The sequence below is a fragment of the Andrena cerasifolii genome, chromosome 13, assembly GCF_050908995.1.
Source record: "Andrena cerasifolii isolate SP2316 chromosome 13, iyAndCera1_principal, whole genome shotgun sequence".
NCBI classification, from domain to species: Eukaryota; Metazoa; Arthropoda; class Insecta; order Hymenoptera; family Andrenidae; genus Andrena; species Andrena cerasifolii.
The window spans coordinates 5398099-5420960 of NC_135130.1; the positions used below are offsets into that span (position 1 = coordinate 5398099).

General features: G+C 44.8%; 5 protein-coding genes across 10 annotated transcripts in view; 1 reads left to right on the forward strand and 4 right to left on the reverse strand.

Moving 5' to 3' along the window:
- The window catches only part of LOC143375821 (vanin-like protein 1), a 208133-nt gene that overhangs the window by 27294 nt on the left and 157977 nt on the right, over nt 1-22862 (reverse strand). The gene's annotated exons all lie outside the window — the stretch shown is intronic.
- LOC143375734 (uncharacterized) lies at nt 168-3019 on the reverse strand. The gene is made up of 5 exons (XM_076825139.1): nt 2880-3019; nt 2497-2798; nt 2193-2430; nt 787-1130; nt 168-523 (listed from the first exon to the last, which is right to left on the reverse strand). Exons 1-5 carry the CDS (start codon nt 2999-3001, stop codon nt 219-221), a joined length of 1311 nt encoding a protein of 436 aa, XP_076681254.1. The 5' UTR covers nt 3002-3019; the 3' UTR covers nt 168-218.
- On the reverse strand, nt 3198-6794 carry LOC143375837 (uncharacterized). The gene is made up of 2 exons (XM_076825369.1): nt 5619-6794; nt 3198-3927 (listed from the first exon to the last, which is right to left on the reverse strand). Exons 1-2 carry the CDS (start codon nt 6544-6546, stop codon nt 3596-3598), a joined length of 1260 nt encoding a protein of 419 aa, XP_076681484.1. The 5' UTR covers nt 6547-6794; the 3' UTR covers nt 3198-3595.
- Stac (C2 and C2B_Munc13-like domain-containing protein staccato) overlaps nt 14566-22862 on the forward strand; it is a 40533-nt gene continuing 32236 nt past the window's right edge. For 2 of the 4 annotated variants that reach the window (XM_076825860.1, XM_076825862.1), the window contains exon 1: nt 17808-18416. In XM_076825860.1, coding sequence (XP_076681975.1) covers nt 17932-18416 — 485 coding nt within the window. In that variant the 5' untranslated portion in view covers nt 17808-17931. Of the gene's footprint in view, nt 14703-17805; nt 18417-22862 lie in introns of those variants that run through there. The other 2 variants (XM_076825863.1, XM_076825859.1) reach the window with 2 other exon arrangements.
- LOC143375713 (trypsin 3A1) lies at nt 20632-22315 on the reverse strand. Of its 2 annotated transcripts, none has more exons than XM_076825100.1 (6): nt 22229-22315; nt 21949-22046; nt 21804-21886; nt 21335-21614; nt 20742-21070; nt 20632-20692 (listed from the first exon to the last, which is right to left on the reverse strand). In XM_076825100.1, the coding sequence occupies exons 1-5, from the start codon at nt 22260-22262 to the stop codon at nt 20786-20788; spliced, it is 780 nt and encodes a 259-aa protein (XP_076681215.1). In that variant the 5' UTR covers nt 22263-22315; the 3' UTR covers nt 20632-20692; nt 20742-20785. The 2 variants fall into 2 exon arrangements, with proteins under 2 accessions (XP_076681215.1, XP_076681216.1); XM_076825101.1 differs by having other exon boundaries at nt 20634-20692; nt 21949-22074; nt 22229-22291.

A 22862-nucleotide genomic window follows, 5' to 3' on the forward strand; every position in this document is an offset into this window, starting at 1 on the left:
CGGAACAAGTTCGTACACGGAGATACTGCGCATTCCCGAAACGAAGGGGAAGAGCCTTCGCTCCCGCAATGGTACGCGAATTTTCGGTTCCTGAATGCTTTCACCGAACATCACGAAATTTCCACGCACGTCGATCCATCCCCTTCGCTCTCCAACGCTCCTCCGCCCTCGGAGAGTCGAAGAAGACTCGCATCGGGACATCCGTCCGGCTCCCTCCGTCACTCCTCGTACCGGGACGGTATTCGCGGGAGGCCGTGGGACGTGTGCACGGAGCATCTCATTTTCTCGGGGTACACGTCGGCGAATTTTCTGTGGTATCTCGGAGAGGATCGCGAGTAGTCGGGAATCTTCTCCATCTGCTCGGGGACCTCGTAGATCGTCGGCGACTTCAGGTCCCTGGATCTGCGCGACTTTGACGAATACGGGGGTGTCGGGTTGTCATTGGCACCGTTTGCGTATTTGGAGCTGTGCCTGGAGATGTAGCGGCCGCAGAATTGTTGCTCGTGGCTCTCGGGCTCGTCGCCTGGAATGTCAGGAAGGAAAGGTGGTGACTATCAAACGCACAGACTGGGATAGATACTAGTTAGCAGTATCTGCGGTTGCAAGTCAATTGGACATAGTTTTCATTCATGATTCTAGCAAAGTTTGAGTCAGTGAGAGCACTGCTTAACGAATCTCGTTGCAAGCCATACAGTAGGTGCTTGCACTGGAGATTCGGTAGCTCTGCGTGACCGAGGTGAACGGTCAAGAAACTGGAATGAAAGGTAAAGTTAGGAAGAAGCGTACCAATTGGTCCCTTGGTAGGAAAGCTGGCGCGATCATCGAATCTGCAGCAGTTCTTCGTGGGGGACTCGCTCTTCTTGTTCGACAGGCTGCCGCAGCGATTGCACTTTCTCGTCTTGCCGAATTCCGCCTCGATCAGCTGGTCGATCTCTGGCTTCGTTCGGGCTCTTCGAGACGATGGGATCGGCAGTGCGGCGGCATCGTATCGATCGGACTCGCTCCTGGACTGTGGGCACTGATGGTAGTCCGTGGCTGGTCTCCTCGATGGGTTCTTCAGCGACGTTGGGACGAAGTCTTCTTCTGATAAGGGCTCGGGAATCTCGTGGTCGACGAAATCGTGGCAGTACCTGATCAGAGTATTCTTTCAGGTCTGTAGGTACCTACTCGTCCCTAATCACTATCATCTTCGAATAGCTACTCCCATTAGACTCTCAATATCGCGTATTAATTATAAGTAAATTTACTATTCCAGCGCGTTCTCTGTAACTCAATCGCGCGCTTTAAAAGGCCCCGCGGTCCATGAAAAGCTTAGCGTCAATTTTGCGGGGCCTTATGCGCAGATATGTATTATTATAAAATTTCTTTAAAAAGCTCCACGTTCCACGGAAAGCTCAGCGTAAATTTTGCGGGGCCCTATGCACAGATATTTATTATAAATTTTCTTTAAAGGGCCCTGCGGCCCATGAAAAGCTCAGCGTAAATTTTGCGGGGCCCTATGCGCAGATATTTATTATAAATTTTCTTTAAAGGGCCCTGCGGCCCATGAAAATCTCAGCGTAAATTTTGCGGGGCCTTATGCACAGAAAATTATTATTTTTATTATAAAATTTCTTTAAAAGGCTCTGCGGTCCACAAAAAGCTTCGCGTAAATTTTGCAGGGCCCTATGCGCAGATATGTATTATTATAAAATTTCTTTATAAGGCCCCGCGGTCCACGAAAAGCTCAGCGTAAATTTTGCGGGGCCCTATGCTCAGATATTTATTATTATAAAATTTAGAAGTACATACAAATGCATTATATTTTTGGTCCCACATAAATTTGGGACCTGGGCCGGAAAAAATTCACGCTGCCCCTGACTGTATCACAAAGATTATCTGTATGACTAGGCTAGGAAATTAGAGATATGGAAACAGGATTTATAGTTGCAAAATTAAGACACACGTTTAACTAGAAACTGCTTGATAAAACGAAATTACTAGCTGGTAATTATATAAATCAGAGAGCCCTGGTTTCAAGTGGCATTATGTAGATGTAACCTGCATTTACACGGCGAACTCTTTATAACTCTTAAATTCTTTACTTCTTTATTTATGTACACGATGTTTGTTGTATTGTCCGCTCGAAAGTATTATTATTATTAAATGATTAGGAATGCCAATTATAGTATATGATATCCCCTTTTACAAACCTGGAGGGCGACGTATGGCCTTGGCCCACAGCCCCGCGCTGCTGGCAACGAAGTCTTCGTGTTTCTTGCTGCTCCGTGGCTCTCCATCGTTGTTCCCTCAGCAATGCCTCTTTCTTGCCCTCCCTCGGAGCTCTATGGGCCTGCGGAGATATGTCAGATTCTTCGTCTGTTTCGTCGTCCGCCTCCTGCTCCTCGTAATCCTTGTTCAGGTAGTCACCTGGCTCCTCGTGAACGTCCTCTGTCAGAAGAAATCTCAAGTGTTAATACTCCACGGTTGAACCCAGTCCAATCATCTAATCTATACCTTCTTCTTCTGCTTCCTCCTCCCCATTGTCGTCAATGAAGTTCTCCAGCTTCTCCTCCGCGTACTTCAACTTCTCACTGTCCCCAAACTCCTCGCCGTAGCGATTCTTCCTGGCAGTCGAGAAGTTCGGAAGGTAATGCTTGTCTCTGCAGAGCTTGGAGTGACTTTGGAGGCCATGGTGTGACATCTCGGGGCTCTGAGGCGATGGGTACTTGGAGTACGTCGGACTGGGACCCGCGTAACCCTTTTGCGGCTTGTAAGAAGTCGCGGCGGCGTAGTAGCTCGCCACTGTTTCCGGATTCCTTGGGAACACGACCAAAGAGAATGATTTATGTAATCCTCAGGCGATATCACGCGTTAGTTTTCGCTGCTCTGATACCCACCTGCAATTCCTGCCAAACGCCACAGACTGGCTCCTCCTCTGCTTGTTGTATGCATCAGCCGGGTCTCTACTCTCGGAGAACGCGTGCGGCGGACACTTCGATTTATAGTCGACGTGCTTCATGATCGCAATTCTAGCAGTTGCAATTTGATACCCGAGAAATGATGAAACGTCCTTTCGCGCGTCCGAGTATTCTCATACCCTCCTATGTCCCTTTCTTCTGACTTTCTACTATTGCATCGTCGTTCAAGAATACCGAAGACAACGCTGAACAAAGGATCAACTCGTCCACTAAAAAAAGGCACGTGCTATCTGCAATTTCACGTGTCGCACAATTCAGCGGTCCTCGAACCACCCTTCCCCCCCCCCAATAGTCTTCGTTAAATACCGGTCCAAGGCCAGAGCCGATTCACGAGCAGTCCTCCCTGTTCCGTCGATCACACGAGCCTATTCAGCGAGCATCAGCGAAAAGTTTACCGGGCAAGCTTCCCTCTCGAAACACACGGTGATCCACGATGATCGCGGGATGAAGGAATATGAGAAAGAAACGATGGAACGCAGCCGAGAGTCCCGTCGAAACTCTTGGTCAGACTCTTCCTGATCGCGTCCCAAGCGAGGAGTCGAACGTCTCTAGGATCGAGCAACGGGAGTGGCAACACGGAGGGGCGAAACGAGGAAACGAAGTGGCGATGCTCGATCGAGGAACGCGGTGCCCTTTCACCATTTGTCGGCCTCGTTGCTGTCCTCGTGCTCCAGCGACGAGTTCAGGGTGCGCTGGAACTCGTGCACCCTCTGGCTCTGCTGCTCGTGGTGGTGCTTACGCCACTTGATGCGACGGTTCTGGAACCAGACCTTCACCTGGGCCTCCGTCAGCCTGAGTGCGTGCGCCAGGTACAGTCTCTCCGGGCCGACCATGTACTGCTGGCGGGCGAATTCACCCTCCAGCCGCTCCAGCTGCTCGGCGGTGAAGATGGTCCGCACCCTCTTCAGCTTCCCACCGCCGCCGGAACACGAGCTCGAGCTGCCGTTCTTCGTGCCGCCTTCCTGACCTGCAAACGGACGGCTGGCGTGAAGGACCAAGCGCCTTTGAGGGATGACGATTGCTTTCTTGGCGAATTTGCGTGATTCGGGGCGGGGAAATGTTAATTTCGGTGGCTCGGGGTGTGGAAGATTCGAAGGTGGAACTGGATGCTTTGTTCGCTTGGAGTGAAGGAGATTTCGGGGATTTGTTAGCTTTGGAATGTCGGGGATATTGAAAGGGGGTTGCAGGGAGGACCAAGTGGGTGGTTTGGGGCTAATTAATGAGTGTAATGTGGAAAGTAAATGAAGTTCTGTTAAAGAAATTTGTGAAAATTAGTAGGTTATGGAAACGTCAGACATCTTATAATTCAATACCTTGTGATTAAAACGATGTTACCGGTGGGTGACTAAAGGTATCACGATGTCGATTGATTACCAAATCGTGAGAATTTCTACCACTTCTCAGTCGCAGCCAAGACGAACAGAAATTTATCAAGGCATAAAATCGATACAGAAATTTTCACCAGACTGCGTGCCAATGAACTGTTGTCACGGTGTTTTCTCATTTGCATTTGTTTTGAATTGAAATTCGTCCGAAGTGAAGAATATTTTTAAACGATTTTATTCAGCTTCGATCCTCTGTTTGTTTGTTTCTTGTATATATGCATGTAGGTATGTATGTTTGTATGGTTCAAATCTGGTAACTCAATTTTAACCCACCTCCAACTATCCAATTAACTTGGAACTTTGCGGGCGTGCGTAGTTTGGATGATGCAATACAATATTTTAAATAAAAATTAACCCCGAGGGGGTGAATAAATTGCCCAGTCATCAATAAATATAACCCATAACCACAAATCCAAACGACAAAAAGCCGCTGCGTTCGGGTCGCTAGTCGCATCGCGATTTGAAATTAAATAAAGGATATTTGTAAAGAAGTCTGGGCTGTGAAATGTATATCCATAAACACTAAAAACTAGAAAATATAGAAATATATAAAAATAAATTTTATGTTAAACGAGTTCATTAAAAATGCACTAAAAAATAAAAAATAATTCTTTTCTTGTACTACATATTTCGATGGTGTTGTTTCGCTTTAAATAAAATCGTGGAGCAGGATATCTCACAACAAATTCATTTCGACGCTTGATTCTGTATTAAATTGATTCATATTCTGTTATGAAACATCCTGCTCCACGATTCTATTTGAAGTGAAAAACACCATCGAAATTGTAGTACAAGAAAAAAATTATTGTTTAGTTTTTAGTGCATTTTTAATAAAATCGTTTAATATTACATTTTTTTTATATATTTTCCTTCCGATATACTAGTTTTGCTTTGCAAACATCAGCAGTTTAAACTATTATTAACAATAAATATATAAAGCCTCCTGAAATTAACCAGAAGGCTATTTCAAAGCAACTCCCCATTCATCTGATCAAAACTGCGTTCCAAAGTACCAAGAAACTTTTCCCTCCCAACGCAATCAAGAAAGATACGTTCCAAACACAAGAAACAAAATAGTAAACAGTCTGCTAGCTGCTTAAGAGTCGCCTTTAAAGTTCTCTGTTACCTCCTACGTCTCCACCCTCAGCCAACCCACATTTTCACGTACGTTCCCTCTCGTAAACAGAAATATCATTGAACACGTTCGGTCTCTTCAGCAAAGCTTCCAAGTAGAAGCCACGCAGATCGGTCAGACACCGTGAGGATTACGTACCTTGATGCTTCTTGTACTGTTGCTGCTGGCCACGTTTCTCCCTGGGATTGTTCCTCAGCCCCAAAATGGCGTCGATAGTGAATGACTTGGCCTGCTGTTGTTGCTGTTGCTGCGAGTGCTGCATCTGCGTGATGGAGTGCGGATGAGGCAGCTGTGACGACAGGTTCTGTGCGGTGAGATCCGTGCCCAGCATGTGAGAGCGTCTCATGCGCTCCAGCGCGATGGCCTCCAGGTTCTGGTTCCTCGGTTGCACCTGAATATTCTTGAACTCGTTGTGCTCCAGCATGCCAGGGTTCTCCATCAGTCCAGCACCCCCTCGTAGTCTCTCCAGCGCGAAGTTGCCGATGTGGCCGTCCCTCATCCTGTCCAGCGACAGGTTGAACTCCTTCATCCGATCGAGGTTGTAATTCTTCAGCAGGCCGAAATCCTTGATGTCCTTCTCAGACACGGCGAAATTCAGATCCTTGCCGTACCTGTCTAACGACAGCGCAGCGTGGGCGTTCTTCTGCCTGCTGTCGCGAAGGTTGAACAGAAGGTCTTTGGCCGTCGGGTTCTTGGGCCTGCAGAGGTTGCTCGTGTCCACCGAGTCGTCGTTTTCATTCGATCTATCCAGCGGATAGGTCATCTCGTTCAGGTTGCTCGCGATGTATCCAAAGTCCTTGCCCTTGTTCAGCGTCATCGGCAGGCTCCTGGTGGCGTTCTCGAACTCCTGGAAGCGGATAGGTGTCCTACCGGGCTCCAGGCCCAGGTGGAAGTCCTTTGGCTCTGTTGGTAGGTCCTCCTTCGACTTCTCCACCGACAGATTCAGCTCCTTAATCCGCTCGTAGTCTTGGAAGGCTCTCAGGTGAGTCTCGGAGTGGCTGCTCTCGCTCCTGCAGTCTGACAGGTCCTCGACGGTCAACCTTCCCGACGGATCGCTGGGCTCCATAATCGTCCGGGACGCTTTTATTCGCGGACGGGTCTCGTTGCGCGTCGGTAGGGCTCGATCGGTGCACGTCTATCGTAGGTATCTCTGCACGGATTCAGAACGGAACGCTGCGTGGCACTTTCATACCTAGTGTCACACGTGCTTATTTTTCTCGCGGGAGAACAATGCCCACTGCTGTCTCGACGACGCTGCCCATCATCGACGAAACTGTCCCAGCTACGGTCGAAACCTTCGGTCCCTGAACCTCCTAAACCACTGAACACCACTTCACAGCGTGGCTGTTCGACGGAAGGGCTCGCGCACCGACATCGCGCGCTTCGGTCGTCGAAACTAGCAGGGGAACTGGTCCACGTTGGTCCGAGGGCCGCGGTGCTTCCGGAGCGTCGGCACAATGGGGAAAAACACGAGGAGCCGTGGCGAGGCGACGACGAGAGCAGGCTGGAAGGAACGGCGGAGCCGCGCTGGCGCTGCACAGCATCCCAGGATAATGATGTCAGGCACGAGGATCACCGCTATCAGAGAGGGTTGGCCAACAGGACTAAGGATATCCGGCTAATGATCCCGTACGTGACGAGGGGGGTATTCACCCTGCACCGTCGCCCACCCCCTTCCCTCCCCTGGCCCCGTTCGCCACTCTCCTAACAATCAGTCCAAGCGTTGCGTTTCACCTCCGCAACCCCCAAATGGACCGCGGAATACCCCCTCGCCGCGGTCAATATTTTTTCGTCCGACGAAGGAAGCCCGGCGGCACGGCGCAGCCCGATTGGCCGGATCCTGCCATCACCCCGGCGCCAGGGCACGCCCACGACGAGCATCGTGGGGGTTATTTGCGGGGAGTCTGTTACTTTTTTTCCACCCTCCACCCTCAAACCATCCAGCCACGATCCAGCGGCGGCTCTCAAGGCCTGCTCGTTCTTCCACTCTGGTCCTGTTCTAGGTCTTCTATCCTGTCCTCTCTCCCACCCCTCGTAAGCCCCATTAATAAGCTTTCCTGTGTAAACCCACGCGGCTTATCCCCCCCCCCCTTTATCCAACCCCCACCTCCCGCACAGCAGGTCTCATTGACGTCGGCAGAGACGGTAGAGATGAGCTTCGTGTACACCCACACGAAGACGAACAACGCCAAGTGTCTCCGCGTTTTCCTTCCTCGACGATGTCATCCGCGTCTAAGACGTTCCCAGTAATTAGGTGGCCGTTCTAATGATGATGAGGTCGTTTAATTTTGTCCCGGCGATCTTTCTTGCGTCGCCCAAGGATCGGGGACAGTCGGACTAGCTCTGATGGATTCACTTGGCGGGCGATGATTCCGTTCGAGTGCCCCCCGTTTCTGGGACTTGGTGATCTTTGGGTGACGGTGGACCTGTCGCTGCTACCGGTGGCTGTGGCCGAGGCAGATTCTTACTAGCCAATCTTTTAAGCTGCCAGCTTGGGATCTACGGATACCTACGGTCACGTTTTAGGCTCGCTAGGTGACTGTTCATCTAAATGTTGCTGCTTGTTATTGTTCACACGATTCTCAGACCTGGAGGCAAGTACAGTTCGCCTAATTGCCCCTTCCCGGACCGAAACTTCATCCGCAATCCCCTCATTAGACGTTGACGGGTATGCGGGAATTTCAGTACCTCGGGAAACCTCTAAGGAGCTTAAGTTCCGAGGCAAGAGCTTAATTACGTCCAGGTTTTACGTCTTGTCGACTTTTCCTCCCGCGTCATCGTCTTGCTCGCCTTCTTGTCGCAATTACGCGCACGTTCTGCCGGCGGATTTCGAATTTCCCGAATCTATCACTGAACGTTGAATACACTTGACGCAAAGCGGGTTAAGGGGTTACATTCACCTAGAGGTGCAGAAAAAGCATACAAGTTCAGGATTTTTTGGGGGGAAAAGTATAAGTGAAAATCATACACAATGTTTTTCTACTAAAAGATACACCTTTTAACTATATTATTATAAATTTTCATGAGATATTATTATTAACTAAAGGAGATATCGGCTTGGATATGAGTCGTGTTTTTTTTTTTTAAGCATTAGCTGGTGGACATTCCCTAGGCGAAACGACGCATCTGACAGCAAAAATTCAAATAGGTTTTAAAAAGTAATAACTTTTACGAGTACCCGACGTTCTCCGAATTTTAATATTGTATTTTGGTAAAAAAGGGCGACCGTCTGAAGTCGAAATATGGTATTTCGGTGGAAAAATTCTTCTTCTTTTTCAACAAGGTTTTGCAAGTATTTCCGTTATTGCAAAATTGAAAGCAAAGTTTAAAAATGCGAGAACGTCAGGTACTTCTGGATGTTATATATTTTTAAAATCTGTTCGAATTTTTGCTCTCAGATTCATCATTTGCCCTTGGGAATCCCCACCAGCTAGTGATTAAAAAAACACGACTCATATCCAAGCCGATATCTCCTTTAGTTAATAATAATTTCTCATGAAAATTTAGAATGATGTAGTTAAAAGATGTATCTTTCAGTAGAAAAACATTGCGTATGATTTTCACTTATACTTTTCCCCAAAGAAATCCTGAACTTGTACGCTTTTTCCGGACCTCTAGGTGGATGTAACGGCCTCTTCCTCCCCAAGTGGCTTCTCTTAAAAGATATTGCAAATTTGTTGCTCTGTATCGATCCACCGAGGCTGTCAGGAATAAGAAAATGGAGTCGAATTTAATAGACGATGCTCAGACAAAACGTCCCCCGGGGCCATTATGAAGTTGGGATTGAGCAATAAATCCCAAATTTACTTGAACCACTCCTTACATATTTCAAGAGGACCGGACAATGGATCCGCGTAATTACGTCGTATATTTCCCTCGGGGCCCGCTAAGTTCCGCAAAGTTGGGAATTCAAAAGGCCAGCGTATAACGATGCGGTAAACTGAAACACGAAATTGAATTTTTAACGACCGCAGTCTCCGAACTTCAAAGCGCCAGCTCGCAGATCGCCTGCCGAGGCCCGCCTAAATTCCCCTTGATTCGCCTCTCAATTAACGGAAAGGGTTAGAGAACGAATATAAATGTTAAAAGGGCGGGAATGGCGGAATTTTACGACGGCACATTTTAATTTCAAGGCACTCCAGCTCTCCTCCGCTCGCAGAGGCGACGGCGGAAGAAAAGCATCCCCTAACGTCCCCAGCATCCACCCTCCTCGTACTGCATTCGGAGTCGGTAATTATTAGCTTTCGACTGGAGGAAGCTACTCGCGGCAGTATTGAATGAGATTAGCGACAAATGTTTAAATTAAACGGGCGCCGGGAGGGGTAAGGGGCGTGCACGGGGAAAGGAAGGGGTGGCGAAAGAATTTCTATTGAAGCCCGATACCCGGGGCCCTCCCTCTCGAGACCAGGACCAAATGACTTGCGACTCACCCTTATTACGAGCCGAAATTTATCACGGAAATTTCGCAGAGTATTTTACCCGGATAATTGCTCCGCTTTATAAGAGCCGCCCTTACGGGCCAATATAGAAGGCGAAGACGACGATCCCCGTGGCGAGAGTTCCGTTCGCTTCGGCGAATTTCCGCCACCCCCTCCGCCGCTGAGAAATCTTTAATTAATCCGGCGGCGTTAAAAATGAACACCCCCGGATGAACGATTAATTACACCCGCCCGATTACGGGGGGGGTGTGAAGGTACTGTGTTTAACTGTCATATGTCGTAGCTCTTTGAGACATTAAAATAGCCACCTCTGAATGCCAGAAGGAACTCACAGGAGCACCCCGCTTCAGCCTCCACGAGCATCATCGCCGAGCGCCTCTCGATGACGCAAATTGACTCCAGCCGTCGATCAATCTCTGTTACGCTGGCGCGGCGCGCGGCTCCTCGATAATCGCGGGATCATTAATAAAGCAAACAAACCTCGCGATTCATCCCCGCCCACCCCCTAAAATCGAGCATTACCGCGCGGGGGCCAGGCTCGACGGGAGCGTGACGTGAAATCTGCAAGCGTGCACACCGTCATCCCCGATGTAGATGTCGCGGAAAACGCACACAAAACGGACCCAGGCTTCTGTTCCTGGCTTCTGCGGGCGCATTCTGTTGTCTTATCACCCTCCCCTTCCGCGCCATCCCTGCCAGCCAGTTCTCATTCCACATGCGATATTAAAGCGAGGGCAATTAGCGGTGGGGGGTTGCTTGGAGAGGGAGGACGACAGTTTCGGCCGCGCTTTGCCAGTGATCCGGGCTGGTGGGGTTGCCGCGAATATGATTGGCTGTCAGAGGGGTTAATCCCCAGGCCCGGCCACACCCCGCCACGTCTCAATCGACCCCCTACCTCGCCTCGTGGATTTTCCGGCGAGGCCTCTGACGCCGCCAGGGAATGGGGGGTGCGCGGAGGACGTCTTCGCGCGATGCAACGTGGATTGATTGAGATCTTCGGCACGAGGGACCTGGATGGTCGAGGAAAATCTCGATGGACTCGTCGGGGAGAAGCTGCGTCCGCCGAGGAACGGGGTATGTAGCGATTATTCTGGGGGTGAGCCGACGGAGTGGCTGGGTAATCGCTGCCGTCGATGGCGGCTGGCGTATGCTAGTTAGTTTAATGTTTCGATGATTTCGTGAGTATCCTACTGGGGGTTGTGTCGTGGTAGCAATCGGGTATTTTGTTAGGGGCAACGCTGGGTAGAGGAAGCGTTTAGCCACTGAACTTTTTGACCCACAAATAAGGTTCCGCGCTTATTAATTTCTATGTATTTTGGGGGATGCTTAATAGTTGCTGTTTATGTAGACTGTCGTACTTATTTAGTTTGTAAGTAGATATATTAAAACTGAACCCCTGGTAATTGTGTTTGACTCGATTGTTTTGCAGATTCATTCAGGGGGAACCCTATTCTTTGGGCTAAAAACATTGCGAAATTGGGGATTTTTTTTTTAAGAAACTAGCGATTTGATTCATCTGAAATTTGGACCATATTTTAATGCATCTTTGAGGAAGTAATATATTTTTTTTTATTAAATTTTAATAAAAAATATAGGAGTTGTACATGATAGACCAACACGCCGCGCAAAATTCGTTGTCCGCTGGTTTACATGATATTTAAATTCCTGGTAATCTGAAATAGAAAAATAAAACGGCGTTTTACTGTATGTACCTAGCCATAATTTGATGATCCAGAAAAAAATTAATTTTTTGAGGAGTGTGAAAACTTTTCAAATTGAAAGGTCTGAAACTTGAACTTTTGCTATACAATTTTGTGCCAATTTTTTTTTGTAATCAAAGAAGTATATAACTTATCGGCACCCTGGTTCGAATTGCTAGTTTGTTAAAAAAAAAAATCGAAAAATTCGCGATGTTTTTAGCCCAAAGAATAGGACTCCCCCCTTAAGCGTTTAAGGTCTCTCTTGAACCATCTCTTAAATAGAATCAGCGTGCATTGTTAATTAGAATCCCAAGAGGCAAGTGTTCGCGCGATTGCTTTAACGACGGCGTTCAACTCAATAACGCGAGGTCAGAGGCGAAATTCGCTCGAAAGATGAAAGGGGGATTTACCTCTATCTAATAACAGGCGCGTAATGATAATCCCCTGCTTGGTAGCGAAGCGGGGGGGGGGGGGGGAGGCGAAGGAGGCAGAATCCTGGAACGCACGAAACGTTGAAAGCTTGGTGAGCAGGAAATTGAGGATTTTTTTGTTGAGAAGATCAAAAGGAGGGTAATAACGTTATAGAGCCAGTTCTTTATGCTAATACGGTATACGAGCAATTCTGTTTAATCCGATCTCCGGTCTGTATTCAAACTCCTTAAGTTATCATTCCTGTGGAACGATTTAAGGGGGGATCGCGCCTTGTTGGGCCGAAGAGTAGGTAATTCTTTGTGAATTTTTTGTTCAAAAACGGTTCCACAAATTAATTTGAGGTTTGGGAGGCTGTTTTATTGTATCTTGTACTAGTGTTCTGAATTTTTGTGTGACAGTGAAAAAATAACATGACAGGTATAGAGAGAGAGCGTTGAAAAATAATCTAAGTAAGGAAGTGAAAGTAAAGAAAGTACTGATATAGATTCTTAATATATATCTATGTGAATGTGGCTATCTGTGGTAGTAGATGCATTAAGGGGTTATACCTAGTCAGGAGGCCGAAAAGAGGCGAATGTTTGTGAATTTTTTTTGAAAAAGCGGTGGCGTATATTTTTACAGAACTTTTTGCACTTAAAAGAGCAACATTTAAAGAACATTTGGTAATTTTTAGTAGAAATATATTTACGCTTATAATAAAAATACAACGACATCCAAGAAGCCTTTTTAAAAACTGTGAGCAAGATATATCAAATACTACTGTACCAATCTTTCTGAAATGTAGGGGGCTTATTTTTTATATAAAAATCTACTGAATGGCGGAGGCATTTTTTCCATTGTATAGTTTCGTTTATATCCACGAAAAATGGCTTCATGGTTATCACTAATGGCCGTTTTTCTTTGACAAAATCGAAACTGTACAATGGAAAAAAATGCCTCCGTCATTCAGTAGAGTCTTATATAAAAAATAAGCCCACATAATTTCAGAAAGATTGGTCAGTAGTATTTGAGATATCTTGCTCACCATTTTTAAAAAGGCTTCTGGCTTGTCGTTGTATTTTTATTGTAAACGTAAATATTTTTCTACAAAAAAATTACCAAGTGTTCTTTAAATGTTGCTCTTTTAAGTGCAAAAAATCTGTAAAAATATATGCTTCCACTGTTTAAGAAAAAATTCACAAACATTCGCCTCTTTTCGGCCTCCTGACTAGGTATAACCCCTTAAGAAAAAAAAAAAAATGTTAAAATGGCAGCCATTTGAAGAAGTTGAAGCACCCTGGTTTGAGTCTGAAAGAGGTTTTGCCCCAAAATCGGGAAAATTTCTTTAAATAAAAAAGGAACGGTAACAGATACGACAATAAATCTACTACCACAGATAGCCACATTCATACAGATTAAGAATCTCTTTCCCTCTTTGCGTTTCAGATAACCCTTACAGTACATTCCGTCAACGCCAGAACCACCCGATTTTCGTTCAACGCTCTCAGTCAACCCTCTGTATCTGCCACCTCCTTATCTTCACTGCAACACAAAAATTCAGAATAATAGCTCAAGATACAATAAAACAGTCTGCCAAACCTTAAATTAATTTGTCGCGCCGTTTTTGCACAAAAAATTCGCAAAGAGTTACCTACTCTTCGGCCCACCACGGCGCACAACCCCGTTAATTACGGTGGAACGATTAACCCTTGAACAGCGGAACCTTCAGAATTAACCAAACTCTGGAGTGACATAGGTATGTCCATAAAATCTAAATTCCCAAAGTAGGTAATATACTAGAGACAACAAGCAGACACAAGGAAACTGAAGCTTCTCTAGAGGCAGGGGTTGAAACACTTGAAACGGTTCCGAAAATAACTGTTTCAAACAGTTATATAAGCGTTGTGACTGAAACAGTTATTCAGAACCGATGTTCTGAATAACCGTCCTAAGGAACCAAAATTTCTGCAGAACCAGAGCCGATATAGGCCGGAGCCTTGTCCACTCACAGCTGTTCCAATATTATTCCGGTTCTTATAACTATTTCGAGAACCGAAAGCGACATAACCGCCTTCAACCCCTGTCAAGATCTATCACAAGAATCATTGGAACCCTCAGCTATCACCCAGCACAGAGACCACAAGTGGCAAGGTTCCCCTAATCACTACCATCCATTAAGTAACAGTGCCAACACAGTAGCCTATCATACTCGCGTCGACCATCGTTCGCAGACGCTTTAAACGTTGTGAAGGCGATTAGGGGGAGCGCGACGGGTATGTTCGGCTCTGTTTACCAAACCTGAACGATGTGTCACGGGCTACCGTACCCCGATCGTGCTTACGACACCTTATAATTCATTTCTCTCGGCTGACGTGCGCGGTATAGCGACAATTACACCTTCCCGCAGCTGGACGTTATTCCTCCGCACAATGGGACGCGGCTCAATAACGTGGACTCCTCGGACGGTGCCGCACCAGCGCCATTTTCCAATGCTCCACGACCGTGCTGGCCGCTCGGTTCTTCTGTGAAGGTTCTCCTACAGCTTGCAGGATGCTCGGTTGGCTGCCATTCAAACGGAAGCACGTGTTTCGGCCGAAGATCGCGTACGAAGCTCCCGAGGACACTTTCGTCGAGGCGATCCCGAGCGTGTTCTGCGTGGGAGTCAGCCCTATGTGAGTACAGCACGTTGGAGGGGTCCCCCGAGTTTGTGAAGCGATTATCGGTAGGCGGTTAGAGATCTTTTAGGCGGGTATTTATAAAGGAGTAGGTAGAGGCAGAAGGTAGAGCATACGGAAGATCGCACTGCAACTGGCTCGATGCAGTTGCTTCGCGACAGCTTTGCAAACAGTGTGATTAAGGGGTTACATAGCTTTGGCAGGTCGGGAAATAAGATTATTTCTTATGAATTTTTTTTTCGTGTGCAAAAGGTTATATTTGAAAATCAAGATATACAACTCGTTGTGTATAAATGCAACTGTATTCTGTTCAAAAAGATATTGGATATTTTCGGAAATGGTGCCGCAGCAGTCTCTTCATATTTGCGGCACCAAAAATACCTCAGATTACTGGAACTACTGGATCGATTTAAATAAAAGTTTGCACGAATATTCTTAAGACTATAATACACTACTTGTCGAAGCTGGTTTTTCAACTTGTGTCTTTATTTTTTTATTAACAAAAGGAGGTGAAAGCTTAGGTCGAAAATCACCTGATTGACTTTGAGTGGCTGCCGTTTTTCAAAAAATAAATATTCCCTAAATCGGCGCGGTGATTTTATTCAAATTGGTCAAAGTGATCTCTGAGATATTTTTGGTACCGCGGATGCTGTAACTATAAAGATGCCTTGGGCTGCTGTGGCCCCACTTCTTTAGATATCAAATTTATTTTTTAAGAGAATTCAGCTTAATTCATACACAACACGGTGACGTCTTGATTTCTAAATGCAACTTTCTTTATATCAAAGAAAAATTCATTAAAATAACCCTATTTTCCGACCTGTCGAAGCTATGCAAACACTTGAGGGTACCCTCCGGTCAAATCGCTTGACATATACGTGATTTTGATGAATTAAACAAAGAGAAACCGAACAACTTCTTGGTTATTATTACCACATATTTGCAGAGCAAGCAAAAAAATGATTGTTTTAATATTATCAATTTTTACATTAGGTATACAGCATTCATTGTATCACTGTAGAAATTAGAGCTCTTGACGGGCGCCATCAGAACTCGTGACAGGATCGTCTGAAATAAAAAAACTAAAAATATTCTTCAAGCATATGTGAATGGTAATCGCCTTATCCGTCTTGATTGCAAACAAACAATCCAGCGATTTTTAGCACATGTTTAAACAAAACGTTGCAAAAAAAGCAGTTCTTCTACGCATAAATCTGTCCATAAAAAAAAAATGGCTGATCCAAAATTACTCTTTGCGGATAAGGCGATAGCGAGTCTAATTCTGAATAGAAAGCCGTAAGAGTTATTGAAATCGGTCCATAATTAAGCTTTTTACAGTGGCGCCCGTCGAGAGCTCTAATTTCTGTTTAAGTGGTACAATGAACGCTGTATATCTAAGGCAAAAATTGATAAAATTCAAACAGTAACTCTTCTGTTTATTCTTCAAGTATGAAGTAATAAAGTTCAAGAAGCATTTTTACTGTATGTCGTTGAGTTTCTTTTTTTTTAATTCATGAAAATCGCGTATTTTTCAAGCGTTTTGACCAGAGGGTAGCCTTAAGAACATGGCCACCACAATCACGTGACTGGCGTCCAAATTTCTGGAAGGACGAACTTGAGTGATTGAAGATTGTGCGTGTAAAGTATTACGCAGAATACAATTGTGGAAGTAATCGTGTGTAATTAGTCTGAGGCCTCGATGCTTCGGTTTAATAACAATTCCTCATGGCACTCGAAATGACACGTTGCCTTCACGATCAGTGACTTGGAGAAAACTCCTCGTACCTCCTTAATCACTGCGGAAAAACACTCGTACACTTCGTTCATTGAAAGGACGATGGTTCAAATCGCTTCTCCGAAGTGCTCTAAAGTGGAAACGATCTTCGAACGGCGATAATCGTCCTCGACAACAACACTCCAATCATCGATTACACGCAGCGTATTTCTACATGCCGCAACATTAATCGTTGGGATCGTAAATTGCTCGTTAGGCGTGATCTTATCTCTATACTTTAGCAATTAACACCCAGCAATGAAGCGAAGATGTCAGCTTTATATTTTCGTGCTTCAGCGAATCACGTTTACCTGTTTGCCAGCTATCATACATGCTCGCAACTTAAGGGGCTGCCTACAGTCAGGAGCTAGGGAAAGAACGATTCTTTGGGAATTTATTTCAGAAAGTACATGCATATTTTTATGCAATGGGGTTTGTATTCAGATGACGGACACTTCGACAGGTTATTATATTACGCTTTGGCATAAAAATATTTAGTTATTGCAAAATTACAACTGCTTCCCCTGAAGCTGTTTTTAGAAACACGTTTTGCGGTGATTAACATTATTCGAAACTCGGTTATCTGAAAAAAACGAAGTAGATTTAGTTAGTACAATAGTTTATCTAGTCTTTAATCGTTCCGTTTTATAAAATATTAATCTGTGACAAAATAGCAGATGCTTAAAGGGATGTAATCGATTTTCGTAGAAAAAACACTAATTTGTCATCCATAAAATTAAAACTATGCATTGGAAAAACAAATGCTTCGGTTAAAGACTGGATTTGAATGTCTAGAAGAACCCTACAAATTTTCAGGGTGATTGGTGAAGCGGTTATGGAGAAATCGTGGTCACCACAAAACGTGTTTCTAAAACCAGCATCCGGGAAATCAGTTGTAATTTCCCTCATCTGAATACTTTAAATAAATTCCCAAAGAATCGCTCTTTTCTACCTTCTGACTGTAGGTTACTCCTTAATTGCACGATATTTAAGAGGAAGAAGGTACACAGGGAGCAACAGAAGTGCAGTGAACAGGAGCCTCTCTGAATTCCCGTGGCTGTGGCACGGAATGTTTAAAAAAATTAGAGGAATCTCGCTGTGCCGGGGGGAAGTCCGAAGTGTCAGTGGGCCAAACCAGCCAACGTCAGGGGGGCCTGAAGCAGGCTTTGGAAGGAAAATCTGTGGTGCCCCTACTCCGAGCTGAAGCGCTTCGCAATCACCTACAGTGTACCCTCTCCGTGAATAGTTAGTGTGGTGACTGTTCAGTTCCACTGTTTTGCGCGTGCGGCTCGCATGGGGCGTGCTGCACGCTGGAATACTCGATGGCAACGTGGTCAAAACAAGCGCAATTTGGGAGTGAACTGTGTGCAAGCCTTCGCGCGATGCGGTGCAACAAGCGCCACTAGATAAACCGGACCGCCGAGCTCCCAGTAGGGCCATTTCGCTGCAAGGATGTTGACTGACCTGGTGAAGCTGAGGCGTCGTCGAAGGAGGCCCTCGAGACGTGGAGCTTCGAAGTCGACGCGGGATCAAGAAAGCCCTCCGCGTGATGGGAAAACGGGGGACTCGGTGATTTGCGACAGGGAGTACTTGAAGAACAAGGATATTTCCATCTTGACTGATAAGGAGCCCGAATTGTACCTGGGGAAGGACACTCGTTTCACGAAGAAGGGGACAAACGGTGCCGCTGAGACCTCGAATAGATTGCATACTAAGGATTCTTGTAATTCGTGCGTAACGGTGGCTGATAAGAAGCCCGTGATTTCGCAATCTAGGCGGGAGAACGTGGATCACGGAGACACCGCAAGAAGCGCGAAGGTGAAGAAAGTGCCCCGGAAGTATTACGGCTGCAAGTGCAGCGGCGCGTGGTACTTGAAGTTCAGGCGGCAAGTGCTGAAGAGCTTGCGCAACAAAATTTCGCCTGATGTGGTGATTGGGTGAGTTACTTAGTACAAAATAAAAAGGGAAGCTTATTTCTGGGAATCGTACTCTGCTCTCGTGGGACTGTATTAATCGTAGAAATTTCAAGTCACCTGTAATTTGTTCAGTGAGACTTATCGTGCGCGATTTTACGCGCGACGTGCCGATTACTTTTGCGTGCTGAACAATTCACCTGCCTCAAGATCCAGCAGACAGTATTGCGCGTTATCAGCGCCTAAGAATAATTCGAGGATCTTGAGTCTGGGGATGAAATTAATTATGAGGGATTAAATAATGATTCAGTTATAAATAACGAAGAAGTGTCGCGAGGATTATTTAAATTACTAGTTGTTTAGTTTGGTATAAATTCTCTAGCCCCTCTCTGCCAAATGCGATACACCTGGCGATCGATGATGCAGTGTTGAGGATTATTGGCGCGTTTCGACTCTACTCCATCGACTCGATTGGTTATTTTGGCGGTCACTGTCGTCGACTAGTTGGCTGACTTCTGTTTAAAGGGTTTCTGTGTAGTCGAATGATAAATCGACGGATATCCCTCGCGATAATGGGCTTCTCACGATGCCACGAAGACAGCGCGTACGTTGCACGTGGCAAGGGAGTTTAAAGACCCACGGAACACCGGTGGAAAAGCCAGGGGCCGGTGTTTATGCAGGTAAACCTGCGTGGGTGAGTCATCCGAGTAAATGACAGCGGGCAGTAACGATCGCGTGCGCGCACCGGCTGAACAATAATAGCCGAAACGCTGAACAAGTCTCCATCCACTTGGAATACTTAATTCTGCTATGAAATCGATCTGCCGAGGCTACCGACCTCCTCAATTTCATTCGAATTTGAAGAGTTTAATTAGTGAACGTCGAATGGGTGCGAGTTGAATTCATACAAATTTTGCTATTGGGTGTATAGGGAGACAGAAATGGTATAGTAGTAAATACGACTTTGTAACAGGGAAGAAAACTTGCTGAGTATTCAGGAAAAGTTGCTAAATATTTGAAGAAAATTTGCTGAATATTGAAGAAAATTTGCTAAATATTTGAAGAAAATTTGCTAAATATTTGAAGAAAATTTGCTGAATATTGAAGAAAATTTGCTGAATATTTGAAGAAACTTTGCTGAATATTGAAGAAAATTTGCTGAATATTTGAAGAAAAATCGCTGAATGAATATTGAAGAAAATTTGCTGAATATTTGAAGAAAATTCACTGAATATTCAGGAAAATTTTTCTAATTATTTGAAGAAAATTTGCTGAATATTCAGTAAAATTTTGTTAAATATTTGAAGAAAATTTGCTGAATATTTGAAGAACATTTGCTGAATATTTGAAGAAAATTTGCTGAATATTGAAGAAAATTTGCGGAATATTTAAAGAAAATTTGCTAAATATTTTAGAAAATTTGCTAAATATTGTAGAAAATTAGCTGAATAGTGAAGAAATGAGTAAATATTCCTCAATAAATCTTTCTTCCAACCCTCCCCCTAAAGAATTCTACATTCATCTGATTTGATAGACCCATATCGATGGTTAAGTCTCATGTAGAATAACGCAAAGTGTTCCATAATTTTGAAGCTTGAATAATAAATTAAATCATTGAAAAATGTAATGAAACGCAAGGAACACTGCAACAGCTTTGATCCACACCCCCTTCTCTACTTTTTCCTCGAAGCCTGAGAATATCGATTGCCCTGACACAGTCTGAATATTGACTTAATATTCAAGTAGAAACTATGGTTTAATTTTTTTTATTTGAACAGCTGATTGTTCTTCTGTGTGGCCCGAAACCATTGTACCAAGCTCAGAAACAGTCACTCTCGCATCGGTGCTTATGCGTGTCGATAATACGAAGCGGCGTGCACAATAGTTTCTAATTACGTATTAGTCAAGGGCCTCGAACTTCATTCAGCCCTAAGTACACGGTACGTGAGTCGTGTGGCCGTGTGCATGGCAGGATCTTGCGCAGAACGTGCGTAATGGACTTCCGGTGTGCACCGAACCTGAACGCGACGGGGTCTACGCGCTTTCCTGGAAATGACTCTCCCTGAATGTTCCGTGGAACGTGAATTTTCAATCTACGAATAGTTCGTTCAAATGGAAAACTTTCTTTTACGATTAATTCTGTATCACATTTTAGTCCCCTGAATTTTCATATTCCTTTAGACCTGAGACACGGGTTACAAGAAGTTGTATTCTTCTAATCTTAGATCTTCCAGCTCCTATTACTTTCACTTTTACAGTAAAGCATACTGAAAGATTAGTTTCAAGGGCTTCAGTAGGTACTTGAATATATAAAGGAAGACAATTTTAAATTAAATTATGTTATTGTACCTGATTTATCAGTGAAATATCTTCGTTTTATTTCATTTGTCTAATTACAAGTCTGTGACTTGTTTGATCCAACGACGATAGTAGGAAACGCTCTCGTAAACGCCGGACACTACAGCGCACTTGGTACCGAAAGATACGACACCGTAAATGGTATTCCTACTTGCCAACGGTCCTCCCGAATCTCCGGAACAAGAGTCTTTTCCAGGAGCTCCGTAACAAAGATGGTGCTCCTTTTGAACCAGAAATTTGTACTCTGGGGTCTCTTCGATGCAAATTTCATATGGCCTATGACGAACGTGGACGCCCATTAGAATGTTACTCATCCTTACCTAGGGGAAATATACGCCGTATAATTTCGGTTACCGAATTTTTTTTTCGGTTGCCGAATTTTTTTTTTCGGGTACCGAATTTTTTTTTCGGTTACCGAATTTTTTTCGGTTACCGATTTTTTGGTACTTAAACAGGAACCAGTTTCTAAGATTTAAAAGAGATCTATGCTTCTAATGTAACGAGTGAACCCTCATTTCAAAGTCTAAGCATCTGAGTTACAGAAAAATTTAAATTCTGCCACAAAAAATTAAATAAAAACTCACGCTGCTACGGAGATTGGTAACACCCCAGCCACAAACGTACAGCACTCGAGGGGCCACGCTAAACTCGCCTGGCAATCGAACAGCTTGAACAGTATTCGTAAACCGAAACTGTGGTTGAACCTCGAAGAGCGCAATGTCGTGAGAGAACATGATGGAAAACCAATACAGGAACGTTGTGTCGTTGTATACGTGAACCGTTTTTAATTCGTGCACCGATCCCCCTCGATCAGGATGGTTTGATCCAGCACGCACGTAATAATCCGTTGTTCTCTCTGAAGTCCTGAAGAGTGGATTCAGTAATCGATTATTTATACAACTTGGGCTACAAACACTGAGATGACGTCACAAAATTTTAGAGAATTCAACGTCGCATTTACTACTGGAACATGGATCGCAATTGGAGCGTCGCGAAATTTATAATTCGATTTTTTGGAAAATGTAATGACTCACTTTTGGCGATAGAACTTACAGACAGTGGAGTGCAGTGATGCCCCATTTTCGGGACAGTATACTGGCGCCGCAAACGAATCCATGGGAATTATGCAGGGAGAGCTGAAATTGTTAATTTCAGGGGGTTATCGCAAGTTTGTAGAGAAACGTTGATTTATACGAACCATGAATGGTCGGTGCACTATATCCACATGGTTCCCACCGATGATCTTCGTCTTTGCACTGCAAGTGACATTTTTTATTTGTAACGCGACAGCGAGACCTACAAGTACAAGAAAGGCGCTTGTTGTCTGCAAGGGAACGAAATGTGGAAAGCAACAAAGAGAATAAAGAATGTAGAATCTGTGCCAAGATAGTTTTGCTATTATTTTCGGGAGAATGCGCATTAAATTAATTGTAAGGGCCCACGACGAAAGGATACAGACGGCGATTAATAATACTTACACGTTAAGTAGAGGATGCTAGTACTAGCACGCATTTTACAAACCACCCACGCGAGTATGTTTAATAAATCTGCGTGACAAACAACGCTTTGCATCTTCGAAAGCTATAAACGTCACGTTGCGATGCATTTTACGAATGCATTGTTTAATTTATTGCTTCATTATCTGCGAGCACTGAGATGCGATAAGTTGAAGAGCATAATGTATAAACTAGATAATGTTTGTTGATTTATGATGGAATTTTAGTTGCATCGTAAAAAAATATTCGTTGTATAATCGGTGGAGTTAGTTTTAACGATAAATAAATAACAGCAGTGAATAATCGCCCTTATGCGTGAAGAAATTGAAAGTAGGTGAAGCTAACCCTCAAACACCACACTGGGTCACCTAAACCCAGGCCATTTGGAAGATTCGTGGCCACTACTGAACGATAAATGGTGGGGGGAAAACTTTGGGACTCCTACTATAGATTTCGCATCACGAGACCCCTAATTTACCTGAAGAAGCCGAGTGACATCATGAAAAAGGTAGTCTGCGGGTCGCGCAGACCCAGTGTGGTGTCCACGTCAGTATTCTCGGAATAGTGGAGTTAACAGTTGCCACAGAACATTATTGTTAGTCAGTGATTTGTTGTT

Excerpts from the sequence above, each read along its gene's own strand:
- LOC143375734 (XM_076825139.1), bottom strand. The coding sequence starts at position 3,001 with ATGAAGCACGTCGACTATAAATCGAAGTGTCCGCCGCACGCGTTCTCC. Across the intron at positions 1,131-2,192 it reads GGCCATACGTCGCCCTCCAG|GTACTGCCACGATTTCGTCG; the intron begins GTTTGTAAAAGG and ends TACTCTGATCAG. Across the intron at positions 524-786 it reads TCCTACCAAGGGACCAATTG|GCGACGAGCCCGAGAGCCAC; the intron begins GTACGCTTCTTC and ends CTGACATTCCAG.
- LOC143375837 (XM_076825369.1), bottom strand. The coding sequence starts at position 6,546 with ATGGAGCCCAGCGATCCGTCGGGAAGGTTGACCGTCGAGGACCTGTCA. Across the intron at positions 3,928-5,618 it reads ACAGTACAAGAAGCATCAAG|GTCAGGAAGGCGGCACGAAG; the intron begins GTACGTAATCCT and ends GTCCGTTTGCAG.
- LOC143375713 (XM_076825100.1), bottom strand. The coding sequence starts at position 22,262 with ATGCGTGCTAGTACTAGCATCCTCTACTTAACGT. Across the intron at positions 21,615-21,803 it reads ATCACTGCACTCCACTGTCT|GACTTCAGAGAGAACAACGG; the intron begins GTAAGTTCTATC and ends TCCACTCTTCAG. Across the intron at positions 21,071-21,334 it reads TTACCAATCTCCGTAGCAGC|GTAAGGATGAGTAACATTCT; the intron begins GTGAGTTTTTAT and ends TATTTCCCCTAG.